Source organism: Lissotriton vulgaris, chromosome 5 (assembly GCF_964263255.1).
Source record: "Lissotriton vulgaris chromosome 5, aLisVul1.2, whole genome shotgun sequence".
Lineage (NCBI taxonomy): Eukaryota > Metazoa > Chordata > Amphibia > Caudata > Salamandridae > Lissotriton > Lissotriton vulgaris.
Window position 1 is genome coordinate 1,867,940,894 of NC_141693.1, and position 17,206 is coordinate 1,867,958,099.

General features: G+C 46.3%; 1 protein-coding gene across 2 annotated transcripts in view; it reads right to left on the reverse strand.

Moving 5' to 3' along the window:
* Positions 1-261: 261 nt before the first annotated feature.
* LRRC3C (leucine rich repeat containing 3C) overlaps positions 262-17,206 on the reverse strand; it is a 69,502-nt gene continuing 52,557 nt past the window's right edge. The window contains exon 2 of one of the 2 annotated variants that reach the window (XM_086924364.1): positions 262-1,508. In XM_086924364.1, coding sequence (XP_086780490.1) covers positions 638-1,420 — 783 coding nt within the window. In that variant the 5' untranslated portion in view covers positions 1,421-1,508 and the 3' untranslated portion in view covers positions 262-637. The remainder of the gene's footprint in view (positions 1,509-17,206) is intronic. The other variant, XM_086924365.1, reaches the window with a different exon arrangement.

Sequence of the window (17,206 nt, forward strand, 5' to 3'; positions counted from 1 at the left end):
TGGGCCACAAACCCAGTGTGCCCGTACCATAGGACTTGCCAAGTTCTGGCAAAACTCATCCAACAGTCGGAGCCCTCCTTTGTGAGTTTGACTCTGTTTTCATTAGCCAAGAATCATAACATAAATAGATATGTGTGAATTGACTTTCAAACCCACAAGGAGAGTCGACAACATATTATTTATCTGTGAAAAGTCAAACTCACAACTCACGCATCACCCAAATCACGAAAAAAGGCAAGAAACACTCATCTACTTCGTTTTCGAGCAGAACCAGTATAATTTTCATATAAAAAAGTAACAGCTGATCCGGTCAGACAGGGCTCTTCTAGGAGCTCCTTGAGGTGACAGCTCCCTCAGGCCTTCACCTCAAGGAGTTTGATGAGATGAGTTCACCTGAAAGGAGAGCCATAAACAACACTCCCGAGGCCTTCACCTCCACGTGTTTGCCATGGACCCTCTCCAAGGCCTTCTGCTTGAGGAGTTTAACAGGGAGAGATCTCCTAAGATGTGAGCTTCCTGGGCGCGAACCCCTGAGGTCTTCACCTTGAGCGCGTAAACTGATAGTTCTCCAGCAATGGAAGCCCCAGCAGCGCCACTACAGTTTCCACCTGATCCTTCAGACGGGTGTTCTTCGGCATCACACTACAGTACTAATAGTAGACGACTCCTCTGACCTGCTCTGTTTGCTGGGCAGAGACTTAAGGTACTCCAAGTGCCGCCGAGCATCCTCCTGATTCTGTCGGACGTAGTGGATGAGGTACGAGATCACCATGGCGAACCAGCCAAACATGGTGACCAGCATGGCCACGTCCGTGGTCTTCTTGTAGAGGTTACACAAGTCCACATCTTTCACAACCTGCAGGAAAGGCTTGTTGGCGTACTCCTCCTGAACGGCAGTATTGCACACAATCCCACTCGAGGAGGCGGGGTCCAGCTCCACCTGCCGGATCAGCTCCTGCAGCATGCAGTCACAGAGCCAGGGGTTGCCTGAAAGGTTCATGCGGGCCTTTAGGCTACTGAAGACCTCCGAGTTGACGGTCACCAGCCTGTTGGAGGACAAGTCCAAGGAATGCAAGCTTTCAGACAGGCTCTGGAAGGCACCAATCTCTATTCTGGCGATGGCGTTGTGCGACAGGTCCAGCTCCATTAAGGCAGGCAGGCTGCGGAAGGCATCACTGGGGATGAAGGTGATCTGGTTAAAGTCTAGGAAGAGCTTGTTTGTGTCGTTGGGGATGTCTTTGGGGATCTCGGTGAGCTGTGCACTGCTGCAGCGGAAGGTTTTGTAGCCGTCCTCCTCGGCATGGTAGCATCCTTTGGGGAAAGTGGTGGCCGAGTGGAAACACAGGGCTATCAGCACAAAGCTGTGCAGCAGCAGCCACATAGCAATGGAGTGGCGCAGGAACCAGTTCGCGAGAGGCATGATGCGTCGCAGGCATGCTCATGTGCTCATCAGAAGTCCTCGCTGCTGTCATGCAGACTCCCAGGTCCTGGCGAAAATCACAGTGAGTCTGCAAAGAAGAGAAAGATAAAGTCAGGCACTGAAAGAGGATCTAGCAACGTCTACATGGCTTTGGTGGTAGTGCAGTACAGGACACACCATTAGAAGCCTCCCTAATGCACAGAAACATGCACAGCAGAGTCTTACACATTGAGCACTTTGTTTGTCAACAGTTGTCCACTTTCTATGACATTGCTCCAGAAAAACCCTCAATGAGGGTATTCTGGTTAATATAATACAGTGTCTACTAAAGTTTTTTAATGAACCAGAGGTACAGCCTAAATTCCCATTCATCACATAAGCACCCATGCAAACTTCAGTGACTGAGGGTCTAGATGTTAGGGGCTAGAAAATGTGTCTGATGAGAGCCTAGCTCGCTTACACCACATGCCTCAGCCATAAGATGACCGTGGTTATATTGGATGTATCACCTTCAAAGCCCTCTCCTACAAACAACCGGTGTATCTTCAATGCAGACTCAACAGTTTGAGGGGGATCTCATCTCACAAGAAAATAAGGTGCACTCACACTGAAGTTAAAAATAGGAGTAGGTCAGTCATTCTCTGAGTTTGTCTCAACACTTTGGAACTCTAGCCTGGAGGCAGTCGTCCCTCCTTCTCCAAGGAGCCATTTTGCCAACACCTACTTCCAATGTTAACACTACTTAGCTCTCGTTTTGTAGTTGTGAGTTTATTACACCGTATAACAAGGATGTTTAATGTTGGTCCAAGAGGGCTAAATTAATGACATACTTCCAGGATGGTCACTGAGTTTTGTAAATGCTGGTATTTAGTGCACACAGATTTATCCTGTGTAGACATCCCTCTTGGACGTAAATCGGGTATACAGCTGAATACAGCGCCAGTGTGTCCTTTTGCCTCTGTGGTGTGGTAGGCACTACAGAAATAATTATAGTGAATAAATAAATCTTAGGGGTGGGTCCAATAGACTTAAAGAACAAATAAAATGCTATGCTTCTAGCAGAGCACTGAGGTGGGTCTTTTTTAGGTCGAAGCCTAGCAGACAGCACTGCTGTCTGGTTGCAAAGACATATTGGGGACATGCAGAAAGCGTCCCACTCTATGCCACTCCACAATACTCTACTCCACTGCACTCTACAACACTCTACTCCATGACGCTCTACTCTACTCCACTTGACACCAGTCCACTCTACACCAGTCCACTCTATGCCTCTTCACTCTATACACTCTACTTCATGAAACTCTCCTCTACTCTATGCCACTCCACTTCACTCTATAACACTCTATCACACTCCACTCCACAACACTCTCCTCTGCGCCACTAACTTTTAGACTAGCTGAACAGCAGTTACGGTGTTGTACAACAGGGCTAAAATACATTGGCCAAGCTAGTAGCGCTCGTATAGACGAGAACTATTGGCTTTGCCACTGATTGTTTGTGAATTAGCCAACATGGAAAAATAACCTCATGCTCTCAGTGGACCCAAATCTGGACAGCCCAGAAGAATACGTATCTGCATTTGCAGCTTAGGAATTGTATTAACGATATCCGGTTCAAGAGGTGAATGTGTCACTAACATAGCTCTCCTTTGGAGCAGATAAGTGCTGTGCACTTGAAAGCCCCAATCTCTCTTTCCTTCTACATTACTCCGGCTTCCAGGTAAATGTACCGATTGAGAAGAGAGAGGAGAGACAAGAAAAGCAGTTGTGCACACACTCATAAGAAAGAGAAGACGTCCATGCCATCCCTTCCTACCACGCCCCACCCCAATTTCTGCCAGGAATGGGTTGCCTCTCACTAATTGTCTTTAACTCTCAATAGCTCACTGGTATCCACTTTGTTCTCGCTCGGCTCCTGCCCTGCTGGTGAGGTCTACTCAGTGAGAGTCAAAGAGTTGGGTTTTGGTTACAGTCACCAACAGAGCATCTATTATCGGCCCAGTGACCTGTACTTACTACCAACATGTTCACTTCTCACACACTTCATGGCTGTGCCTTGGTATCATCCCAGTCCCCTTCTTCTGTGCCACACATTTTATCTCTGTCCGCATTTTTATTCCCATGTATTTTCCCACCTCAATGGGCTCTCCAAGACCCCCTTTCCATTTACTATTCTCTCCCTGTCTATGCATTGGAACCCTCCTATTCCCAGTTCTCCTGAGTCCCCAGTCTTTACTTCTGCCACCTCTCTCAGTGTGAGAGGGGAATTGCAATGGTCTCTGGACAATGTACTTTGTGACAGCATCACCCTGGTTACAGACACCCCTCTACTAGTTTAATCAGTGCAATCAACCCAAAAGATTGTATATCGTACCTGAATACTTGCTCGCTCCCATCAGCCTCTGCAGAAAACAGATCCCAGCTCAATGCCCCAATCACTACAGAGGAAATCCACTCAGCCATTAAATCACTTATGCCAGGTAAGGTTCTAGGCCCGGACTCAGTGACTTTCTACAAAACATTCCCCACTCTACTATCAGAACCTCTACTCGCCCAGTTCCACTCATATGCTTCCGCAGGCTGTGTCACTGGCTCGGCCTTTGATGCCACAATAGTTGTAATCCCAAAAGAAGGCATGACGTGTTGAACGACAAAAACTACCGGCAGATATCTTTAATCAATTCAATTCAATTCAAAAATCTTTATTCGAAATTCCAAGAATTCATAAAAGCACATATACAATTACACAGTTTATCATAAAATCCATAAAATTAATATTGAACATCAAGCACAGGTGAATGAGACTTAGGTATTATCCATAATTTTACAGACACGAACAGCAATTTTTAGGAAAGTGCAAGTGCGGCAAATTATCTCCTCATTGTTCAGGGTAAGCAGCAATTGATAGGATTCTTCCATAGTAATTGGTCTATGTTTTTTAAAAAGTGGAATTAAAAGCCATTTAATAGACTTCAGATAAAAATTACATGAAAAGAACAAATTTAAATCATTTTGGTTACTTAGCCCATCACAGGGGCAGTTTATTTTACTTAAACTTGAATGGTAACCCAGAGGGAAATTTAACAGAAATGTAATAGATCCAGCCCTCAATCGAAACAAGAGGCTTCTTTCCCAATGTGTCATCGGTAGAGTTAGATACAATGCTAAAGGATAACTGTATAGTTCCTTATCCATGTACCTAACAACCGTAGTTTTCTCTGATTCTGTCCTGATTCTGTCCGTTGTGTAAAGTGCATAGAGGGCTTTCTTCAGGTCATTTTTATTCACCATAATGGCTTTGCTTGGATTAGTAAAGATACTATCTTTTCCTATCTTACACAAGCTTTTGTAAACAAACGAAAGCCAGGGAATCTCCATTCCCCTTTCACAGTTTAGACAGTCAGTTATAATTTCTTGGGTCAGAGCGGCTAAATTGTTCCTCCATACCGAGTGCCAAAATAGCACCGGTTTGTGCACTAATGTAATCCGATACAAAGTGTAAGTTTAGTTCTTTGTGCAAAATGTAATTAGAAGTAGAAATTGGTACACTTAACAACTTTCTGCAAAGCCGGTTTTCTTCCTGCTGTATATATTGGTTATTTCCAATACCCCATACTTCAGACCCATAGGTAGCTACGGGCACACATTTAATCTAAAAATGTTGACAATTGCTTTAATAACACCCAATTTCTTCGGTCTGGGAATGCTTAAAATTGAGTTGATGGCCTTTGAGAATTTGCTCGTGGACTGGGCCAAATGCCCAGTCCACGAGCCATTCGCAGCAAAGACCATCCCCAAATATGTGTAGCCATAAGTCTTTCATCCCCTACCTGTATGGAGTTCAGTTGTCTTTTCCCTGGGCCACATGACATTATAAAAGACTTTTTAAAATTAACCTGCAGATCTAATTCATCCATATATTTTGTAAAACCTTTTACTAAAATACGCAAAGAATTAGGGGTGTGGCCCACTAGGACCGCATCGTCTGCGTAAAGAAGGGCGGGTAACAATTTACCATTTATTATAGGAACATCTGGGGTGGAATTTTCAAGATAATTACTCAGGCCATTAATGTAAATGATGAAAAGCAGGGGTTCTAAAACGCACCCCTGCCTGACTCCCCTTCCTATTTTAATTGGCCCGGATAATTCCCCTCCCATTCCAATCCTGACTCTTGATTTTAGGTCAGTATGTAAAAAGGCTAAAAAGTGGACCAATATATGGTCCAGTCCATAACCCAATAAAATAGACCAAAGCTTGGACCTATTAACTAAATCAAAAGCGGATGACAGGTCCATAAACGCTAAATAAATTGGGGCAGAACGAGCAATGTTATATTTGTCAATAATTAATTTAAGATTTAAACATTGTTTGACTGTACCGACCCTGCTTCTAAATCCTAATTGACACGGGGATAAAATGCCACTTTCCTCTGTCCAAACAATTAACCTATTATAAATAACATGGCCCAAAATCTTTAAAGTGTTATCTAATAACGAGATCGGTCTGTAATTCACAGGATCAGACCTATCTCCCTTCTTATATATAGGGACAATTATACTAGTTCCCCAAGTTTCGGGCATCGGTGCTTGAAGTAGACTATTAAAAACTTTCACAAGGATTGGGGCCCATAGGTTAGGTTTCCATTTAATAAGGTCTATGGGCAACCCGTAAGGTCCGGGTGCCTTATTAGCAAGACTCTGGGGGATTGCCTCTTCCACTTCCCCCAGGGTTATCTGTAGATTGCCAATCTGTTCTGGTGCATGATGGTTCAAACTATTTGATGGTGGGGCATAAATTTGGGAAAAATGTAGTTCCCATGCACTACTGGCAATAATGCAACTTAGCGGTGTTAATTGTTGGCCCATATTACGAAGATCTTTTACCGTGGGCCAAAATAGATTACCGTATTTCTCTACTGCAGTTTCTGCCAGGGTTTCCCAACGTTCTCCCAAAATTATGCCTCTCCGTTTATCTAGTGCTAATTTATAGGCTTTCCTTGCCGCACTGACATTTTCCCTAATTCGAGGAGTCTCTATAAGGGCCTTCCGCAATTTCCTATTTGCCTCAGAGCAATTATGGTCAAACCACTTTGGATCTTTTGGACCCTGAGGTACTGGCACTGATAATAGGGTTCTAACCGTAGAGCATATTTTAGTAAAGTAAGCAATGACTTCATGGCCTCTAGCTGTTGTAACTGAGCATAAATTAATTAACATCTGCTCCTCCATTAATAAGGACTTCGTGATCTCATCTTTGTCTATGCCTCTTCATTTCAGCATCAGTCTATCCGTGGATACACTTATATCCCTTGCCCCCTGCATGGTGCCATAGACAGGCCGTTGAGCTAATCGTAAAACGACTGTCACTGGGTTGTGGTCCCCAAAATCTGATGCCACATCCTCAGTTACCAATATGCGGTCCGCCAGACCGGAGGAGACAAAAATAAAGTCAATAGTTGAAGTGCTGACTCTTCCTCTATGTGTAGGAGCCTGCTGAGTGGTGGATTGTCGGCCAAAGTCCATTGTATTACTCATAATATGTTCATTGAGCAGGGCTCTCAATTCGAATCCCCTCCGCCTAGCTGGGTCTCCCTGTCTTATTCCTTTGTCCCAGGTATACTTTGGAAGTTTGGCGTTGAAGTCCCCACCCAATACAATCCCCAGGCCTTCACTTTTGTCCCAACTATCCTCTAATTTGATATCTTTAAACAATATTGACTGTAAAATATACACTAAAAAGACTAGAGAAAGTGGCACTAAAACTCTTCGCCCCAACCCAAACTGGAGTTTTGAAAGGTAGGCTACCCGCTGACAACATTGAGTCTTCTGCCATGCTCTCGAAAAAGCTCAGTCTTAACCCTCTCCCACCGGTGTGATGGCTCTCGAAGAAGAAAAAGCCTTTGACAATCTCTCCTGAACCTTCCGGCACCAGGCACTGCACAAATTCCAACTAGGCGAGATCTTAATTTAAATGGTGGTGGCTCTCTACGCAACACCAGTGGCGAAGGTCAGGATAAATGGCTGCTTGTCCAACTCATTCCCATTATCCCAAGGCACCAGACAGGGACACCCCCTCTCTCCACGATTATATTCCTATTAGTTATTGAACCCCTCTTATGCTCCTTAATAGCGAACGATGACATCAAAGGAAAGGCGTCCAATTCCAATCAGGCAGCCAACTTGTTGCAGCTTACATGGACGACATTCTAATTTTCACTGAAGATGAAGGCAAAGCTATTCCCACATTATATCCAAAATCATTAAGTCCTCTAATCCCTTCCGTGCTCTCGTCGGCCAACAGCTGTCGCAAGCACTACCTGGCTAGTGCTGCGCATATCCGTTGCTCGACGCGGCCCCACTCACTCGTTAAAACCGCTGCACTGCGGCGGAATTCGCACAGCTGTTAAGCGGGTAAGGTATCTGGCTACACTCTTAACCGCACCAAAACGAAGATCTTCCCCATGAATATTCACTGCACCCCCACAATTCTCAGCGACTCGGTCCTGAAATGGCAACCTGCGGGCGCTCAAATATTTAGGCATCTTGTTTGGGAAAGACCTTCATGCCTTCATCTCAATCAATGAAAGTAAAAAAACTTTCCAAAATTAAAGACCAATTAAACTCCTGCTCTCCCAAACACCCAACATGGTGGGGCAGGGCTGACACAACGAAAATGATTATAGCGCTCCTAGTCAATTTTCCTCTCCAGCATGCTTCCCATAAACCTCTCCAATCTCTTCTTTAGCGCAGTGGACAAGGCTATCTCGAATTTCATATGGAAGGGAAAGAGAGTTAGGATCCCTGGTCCCACCCATAAAAAACTGAGCAAATTCAGGGAGGCCTAAAAACCCTGACTTCCATAGACAGCAAAAGGAGTTCCTGGCCGCCTAGAGTGGTGGGTGTTTTAATAAGACCACTGACCTCCCCTCTAACATGGTTCAAAAGGTAATTCCGGCTACTCTCCCATGTCCTGCTAAACTCCACTCTGACCATTTGCGGCCTCCAAAAACTACCTGTGGTCCATCCATTTCCCATAAGAGCAGATGAGGTATCAGCACTTCTACATGTTAAAACACTGACCAACCATCTCGACGACTCTACCACGGCTTCTCTATGGCATAACCACAAAATTAAACTAGGAGGCAGAACCCTATTCTGGAAAAAATGGGTAGAAAGAGGTGTTAACTCATTTGGAGACATAGGCACAACACTAAACCCCATCCCATTTGATGACTTGAGCTCACAACATGACCTTACCCGATTAGATTCTACAACTTCTTAAAACTCAACAGAACCATTAGGAGGCTCCCACAGCCACACAATCCTGATCTTCTCGACGTTCTGAGAGAACTCAACAGAGTAGGTCATGCCATATCTCACATCTACAAGCTATTAGACCCTCCTAGGCTACACCTCCTCAAAAACCTAAAAAATAAATGGTCTTCTCATATTTCAGAAGACCTAATCTCACAAGACCTAGTCTCACACTTCCCAAACATTGCCTGGCATATAATATCGTACTCTACTTTCCTGGCTAAAACTACATCTGCATTCACATAATCCAGATTTTGGTTGATAAATAAATCCTATTAGACTCCATCCAGGCTACACAAACTGGGGATACACATTCAGACAAATGCTAGCGCTGTGAGAAATCTCCTGGCTCGCTTGAACACATGTTCTTCCACTGCAAATTGGTCCAACTGCTATGGTCCAAAATACAACAAACCATTGAAGAAATCTTTAAAATTAAATTCACTCCAACTCTTCTGACCTCTACACTTGGCCTCACGGCACACCATCTTGCCATCAACCTAGCCACGCATTACTTGCTTCTGCTCGATCTTATGCTAGCCCTGGGAACAAAAATAGTTCTACTAGAATGGAAATCCACTACAGAAAACCCTTTTAAGAAATGCTGAAACCTTTTATGTGCCATCGATGACTTTATGTACAAAAAAGTATGCATGCGTGGCCTATGGAATGCAATCGGCCTATATCTTCAAAAACTGCATCCTTCATAACCTCAAATCTCAGTCTGACAATCATGTCCACTCACCTTACGCCTTGCAGACCTGCCTTAAACACACATCAGTGGACCATACCCTCCTCCCTATCCCCACCTCTGTATTTTCTCTTTTTCTATCGCTCCTATCTTTCTCTTCTTTCATTTCTGCCTCAACTTCCGGTACACGCAGGAATTTCAACTCCTGCCGCATATAGGGCGGCTTTGCTTTCCTTTTCTTCACCTTTGGGGTAACCCCGCGTGGTTCTACTACATTTGCTCCCACCTCCCATTTGCTACTTGCAACCACGAAATCATCTCTCCTCTCATTGTTAACTCCTTCCAACATATTGCACTTTTTTTATTTCATCGTTGCCTAGCAACAGAGTTATATGTTATTCTATATTACAGTGTGCATTTTCTTTCTACTATGTAACAGCTTTTTCTATGCTAATCAATACAACTGTTTGAACAAACAAAACAAAAAAAAGATAATTGCCAAAGGGCTGGCCACCCGCTTTCTTGGAGTGACTGGATCACCGGTGCACCCGGACCAATGCAGCTTTATGCCAGGTCGCTCCACGCCTCACAATATCCAGTGCCTGCAAAAGACCCTGGCTTTCTTGAGTCATCTGGAGGGTACTCTGGCTCTCTTACTGGTGAACCTTGAGAAAGTGTTTGACTCGTTAAGAGTGGGACTACTTCTTTGAGTTGTTGGAGAAGCCCTACTTTGGGCTCATATTCCTAGGTTATGTTTGTCTCTTCTACACAGTTTTGGTTACAGTCGGGAAGGGAACTAGATAGAGATGCCTACTATCCCTGGTACTTTTCTCAACTGGTACTGAGTCCAATGGTGAATTGGATTTAAATTGACACTCTCCTGCGGGGGACGTGAATGGGAGCCTTTTGTGCCAAACATGATCTCTTTCAATTCAGAAGGCTCCCTATTGTTCCTTCAGAAGCCAGACAGATTAGGCTTTGCACCTAACCTTGGCAACCAGTGAGACTGGAGAAACCAAACCGCCAGTGACAGCTGGCTTGACGATTGCCTCAGAGGGGTCTGATATCTGTATGTTCACATTGCCAGCAACAAAAATTGGGCATGGGAGCACAATCTGGTTCCCCTGATTGTGAGGCTAGCCTTTTGGTCGCCACTTCTGCTATAATTGATGGGACGTGCTACCATGTTTAAAATAGTCGACTTACTACAGCTACAGAACTACTAATACGTTTAGCCAAGCCCCTTCTTAAACCATATCAGCACAATGGTCCGATTCTTCTTGTGGGCAGGAAGGCCTCCACACATCGCTCTGTCCAAATGCCATAAGTCATTCTATGATGGTGGCTTAGGGGCATCCGATGTTATGACATAGTATCATGCATAACATTGTAACCGAATGGCTGTGCGATCCTCCCACATTCACCACCAAAAAATGAAGGATGGGAGATACGTACCCCTTACACTTACTAGGGAGAAGACATTACATTTAACTCCCACCGCAACCACTATTATAAACCTATGGCGAGGAGGCTGAGAGATATATCGCCGCACATCCGACTCACCAAGGAAACGCAGCTTTGGATGGGAACAGTCCTTGGAGATGTCAGCACCATTGAGGGGTTTCATGGTTTGGACGATACTGGCATATCGATATTGGAGGTTGTCATGAAATGCAGGATGCAATGTGCTCCTTCGCGTACCTTCAATCCAGATACAACATGCAAAAACACACATTTTCTAAATACCTGCAATTAACATGAAGGATCTTATGTGCTGGTTCACGCACCTTCAATGCACATACAACATGCACAAACACCAATAAATACCCACAAGTAAGACACGCCTTGTTTCCACACATTTAAGACATGATGGACCTCTCAACCTTAACCCGCTGGAAGCAAAGCTCTTATTGGGAGACATGGGTGCACATAAGATATCCCAGCTGTACCACTCATTGGTAAACCATGCCCTGACATCTTTGACCCCTTTAGGCTGGTATGGGAAAAGATGTTGGTGCAGTCTCTGATGAGGACTGTTAGATGGCCAATATGGCATCAAGTGGAGTAGCGAATGCCACCCAATACTGGATGATTCAGCTGAAGCACAGGGATTATCACTTGTCAAAAGAATGTGGTAGAAAATTGGAAAGAATGATATTGCACAAAAGTGGCAGAACAGCGGTTCCCCATCCTAGTCGCTGGGCATAATGATTTGGATCCCAAGCAACCAATCACATGGCTCCCAGAAGAAACATGAAAAGGTTTGGGGGGCACTGAATGGACCCAATAATCGCACTTTACATTTGCTATCCAATAAATACAGAAAGAAATAATGCGTAAACTTTCTTTTACACAGCAAGCTTTTTTTTGTTGCACTAAGGATTTAGGACTTAATATGCTAGCCAGAGCTACTGGTTTTTACTAATGCTTGTTTAAAACCAGATTTCTCTCTTAACTAATTTTTCCACATGGAATTAAATATATATTGGTATTTCTTCAAAAACGTCTTCTGCATTCCAACTCAGATCCTTATGCTAGGCCTAACTACCAGAAAGCTAGCAAGCTGGTGGCTCTAGGACTTGGGTCCTTTGGAATGGATGGAACAAAGCTTCCCTGTTTCCAGTCTTCGCTACGTGCTTTGTAATCAGCCTCCTTGTGTTTGCTTTGCTTGCCCTAAGTTGGCAGGGTATGCCTAGATGTGGGTCCCTTGCTCACTTTGCCACTGGATTCAAGCTAGCCTGGCTGATGAAGGGTGTTACCCAGAAACTGGTCCCAGAATGCTTGTTTCCTGTTCAGGGAAGACCTGGCTTGGCAGTTGGGCTGCACTGTTCCTATGAGGCACAGGGTCAAGAATGATTTGCATATAGCTGGGTCAGAACTGAGGTGGTGAAGTGAGCTAAATAATGATAATGGATTCAATCCAGGTCTGTGACTGGGGGCGAGTGTCTGAAAGATCTCAGCGCTTCGTCCATCATCTTCTTGTGTTTGCTTTGTTCGCCCTAAGTTGGCAGGTTCTGCCCAGACGTGGGTCCCTTGCTCACTTTGCCAGTGGATTAAAGCTAGCCCGGCAGGATGCTTGTTTCTGGTTCAGGGAAGACCTTGCTTTGCAGTTCAGGCTGGACTGTTCCCATGAGGCACAGTGTCACAACTGATTTGCATATAGCTGGGTCTAAACTGAGGTGGCGAAGTGAGCTAAAGAATGATGATAGATTCAACCCAGATCTGTGCCTGGAGGGGAGTGTCATGTCAGCGCTCTGTCCATCATCTTCTTGTGTTTGCTTTGTTCGCCCTAAGTTGGCAGGGTCTGCCCAGACGTGGGTCTCTTGCTCACTTTGCCACTGGATTCAAGCTAGCCTGGCTGATGAAGGGTGTTACCCAGAAAACGTTCCCAGGATGCTTCTTTCCAGTTTAGGAAAGTCCTGGCTAGGTAGTTCGGGCTGGACTGTTCCAATGAGGCACAGGGTCAAGACTGATTTTCATATAGCTGGGTCTGAACTGAGGTGGCGAAGTGAGATGAATGAATGATGATGGATTCAACCCAGATCTGTGACTGGGGGTGAGTGTCTGAAAAGTTTCAGAGCCCCGTCCTTCATTTCCTTGTATCAGCCTATACCACCCCAGAGGAGTAGGCCGAAGACCATCCGCCAGAGATCCTTTCCTGGGCATCCCTAATTTCTACTGATAGGTGTTGCAAGGAAACCAATGTAAACATCGTATATCCCCTTTGCCTAATTACCATTTGTAGAGATGTGTGAGGTAGTCTAGTGGTTGGGGGGCGGAGTCGTGGGAGGAGCAGGAACAGGAGGAGCTGGAAAAAGGAACTGGTCAGTTAGAGTAGGGACATCGAGTAAGCAAGACGTATTGAATAAAGCCCTTAAAGATAAACCATGGTGTCTGTGGTTATTGGTAGCTGGATGCTACAACTGGCGACGAGGGTGGGATGAGCAAAACCCCACAAGCCACAGCACCTCGTGGAATCATCCTGTTCCTGCAGCGTCGAGAAACGAGCTCCGCTGCTGAAGGAAGCGCCAAGAAGAAGAAACCGCCGTCGCACGGAGCTGCCCCCGAGAGGAGCTGGCAGCCGGTGACCCTGTCCCCTCGGAGGCTTTGTGGAAGAAGAGAGGGAGCCGCAGTACGAGCGTTGGAGCGCTCGAGAAGTCGGAGCAGTTCGCGCCAAAACGCGACATTGCTGCAGCATCGGCAGATAGAACCGAGGTCAGTTAGAACAGAGGTCGGGAGCCCACCCCGACTCTGCACAGTGCCGAAGAAGCGGAAAAGAGTGCCCCCGGGCGAAGAGCATCGCCCCAGAAGATTTGGCGGTAAGCGCTGTCGAGCGCGATAGAACTGGAGCTCGAGTGACCCCAGCGCTAGGAACCTCACGCCTGATGCGTGTGTCTTTGACACGCTGTCGCCGCGTGGAAGCGGCCCCCTAGCGCAGCGAAGCGGGAACTTGCTCCAACCTCACCTGTGGCTCAGCGTGGGGACCGGGAGAAGTGCTGATGTCCCTGGGACCGGCGGCCGGTGAGTCCCGAGTGAGTCTGCTGGGTCTGAATGAGCCACGTGAGTGAACAAAGTGAAAGTCTCGTGCAAGCCGGGATTTCAGGGGCGGCGGCCATATTGGAGTCAGGCAAGCCAATGGGACATCCCTGTGAAAATCAGGAGCGGCAATCTTTGAGTCAGGCAAGCAGTGTCTGGAAATAAGCATTGATAAAGGACAAACAAACAAGCACTGGCAGATGCATGCAAACAAGCATTGGCGAAGCAGAAACAAGCATTGGCAAAACAAACAAGCACTGGCGACTACAAGCAACAAGCATTGGCAAAACAAACAAGCACTGGCGACTACAAGAAACAAGCATTGGCAAAACAAACAAGCACTGGCGACTACAAGCAACAAGCATTGGCAAAACAAACAAGCACTGGCGACTACAAGAAACAAGCATTGGCAAAACAAACAAGCACTGGCGACTACAAGAAGCAAGCATTGGCAAAACAAACAAGCACTGGCGACTACAAGCGACAAACCTTGGCAAAATAGATAAGCACTGGTGACTGCAAGAAACAAGCCTTGGCTAAACAAACAAGCATCAGCGACTACGAGAAGCAAACACCGGCTATTAGCGATTACAAGAAACTAGCCTTGACAAATCAACAAACATTGGCGAAGACCAAACACACACTGGCAAAGGCCAAACCAGCTTTGGCGAAGGCCAAACAAGCATTGGCAAGGAACAAACAAATTACTGTCAAGAGCCCACAGACGAATCGTGGCGAGTAGAAACAAGAAGCAGTGGCGAAAGGAAACAAACACATGCAGTCTACAAGTCTTGGTACATGACAATAAACATACACTGGTAAACGCCAAGAAAGAGGCAGTGGCAAGGCAAACACACAAACGTGGATAACGGCGCGTGAACAACAATGAACACGGATTGGCAACTGAGACAGAACAAGCACGTTCACACACGAGACTGAACCAACTAACAAGCACGGGCAACCACAAGAGTTACTTACCACACATGCGTTGACAAACACGGGTGACAACGTGGACATTGAGCAACACAAACGAATGCGCAGTGGTGAAGGCACTGAAGCAACACGTGTCTGTACCACAAGAGGCACAAGCGAACACAAGAACCAAGCAACGACAACGGCACATTGGAATAAGCATTAGCAAATGCAGGAGACAAATAACGACGACACTGAGCACACACTGAAGAGCGCCGAAGTGACAAGAGCGGCTAGACTGTACTGCAGCAGACCCAGAGGAGGGCAGTCCTACAGAGGACCCCGGAGAGAGCAATCCCATCCAAGTTCATTCGCCGACGCATACTTTGTTAGCTACAAAGACCATCACTCTCCAAGCAAACTACCAAACCAAAGACCCTGACCGGAATCTCCCTCTCTCATGGCGGGTGGAGACACAGCACGGCGGGTCACTCCACACAGTGAAGTACCGCCCCCGGCGATGCAGACTGATGATTTGATCTCGGATCTCAAACGACACCGGTGGCTCGAAGCACTAGAAGATTTCTTAAAAGCCAATGGTGAACAAAGAGAGAGGAAGTGTCTACTACTACTCCTCCATTTGGTGGGTCCGGAGGGCCGATGCCCAATCAGGACATTTTCCAAGGAGGACACCGAAAGCTATAAAAGACTCCAAAGGGAGCTCTGTGCTCATCTCAACGCACAGACAGATGTGGACCATAGTCGCATGGCCTTCAATACAGCACGGCAGGAACCAGGCGAACCGCTGCCAAACTTCATCACTCGTTTGCAAAGTATGGTACGAGGCTGCCACTTCAACACTTTCACAAATGAGGATGCGGTTCGACTTCGGATCATTGAAGGGTGCACAAATCCTGACACAAAGCGTAAGATCCTGCAAGGTCATTGGTCGTTAAAGGAGATCATCAAGAAGGCCGACATTGGAATGCAAATCAAAGCAAGAGAAGGATTGAAAGACGTGCACCTAAGCGCAAATCATCAAAATACCGAAGAAAATAGAACTCAGAAAACAAACAGAACTGAAAGGAGAGAGAGGGAAGGCAGACCAGCAAAAAGACAACGGGAAAGATATGGTGACAAAGAAAGTGACACAGATTATTCAGGGTCAGACTCCTCAACATCCGACCACTCGAAGTCAACCAAGGATCACCCGGAGTCAGATGACCCAGGGGCGACCATCCAAAAGACCGGTCCAAGAAGTCATTCACCTCCCAGGAGTTCCTCAAGGAGTCACTCAAGGTATGACACACAATGCTCTGATGGGGAAAGAGCATCAAGTGCAGATCACATCCCCGGACAAGAGGGCATCCGGCACAGCAAGTGGGAGAGAAAGAATAACCAGAGAAGAAGGGGTCGCACTGGTCAACACCGGAAGTCGGCGCAGGAACATCAGTCGACAAGCAGTGAAGACGAGTCCAAGGAAACATCTGGCCGAAGAACACACACAACTCAAATCAGAAGTGTTGGAGCATCCAACAAGAGGGAAGGAGAAACAGGTCGCACAAGACGGACTGATCCTCCATTGCAACGAACCAAACAAGAAGGCAATAAGGCAAACGCTTGGGATCAAGCACAATGGACAAGCACAGGATCATCAAACAACCTCCCAAATGGGACAGCATTGAAGACGTTCCAACAAAGGCACACGGAGCAACATCTCAACGACAACTCAAAGGGGAAATACAATTCGCCATGGATTACGGACTTCAAAAATCCACTACCAAAGACGGCTTCAGAGAAAAGTTGGAGAAAGAGAGGGGAGAAGAATCTCTCTGACACTGAGTGCACATCCATCCGATCCTGGAGGTCGACAAAAGACTTCTCTGACCCAGAATACACGTTCATGTCCAGGAACCCCTCTGACTCAGAGAGTGCGTCCGTCCGATCCTGGAGGTCAACAAGAGACTTCTCTGACCCAGAGAGCACAGCTGTACGATCCCGTGAGGCGACCACGTCATGGTCCCGACAACAGCCACGGCGTCAACCACCCGACCGCGCCATAGGACCAGAGGGCACCCTTCCTGTCAAGAGTAACGTAACACACACTAAGGTCTCTGACTACTCAGCCACGCCACAAGGCAATCTGTCATGTCAATCACAAACATATCCGGACATGGACCAGACACCGTCACCCCTGAAGGGGTCCGAAAGGCTGACTCAAAGGACCTATAAAAGGAAAACAGAGACAGTGGACCTTAGTCATCGGACGGGAAGGGACCTGACAGCCAGTCCGCAGAGAAAGCCGGACATGTCAGCAGAGAGGGATCATCGG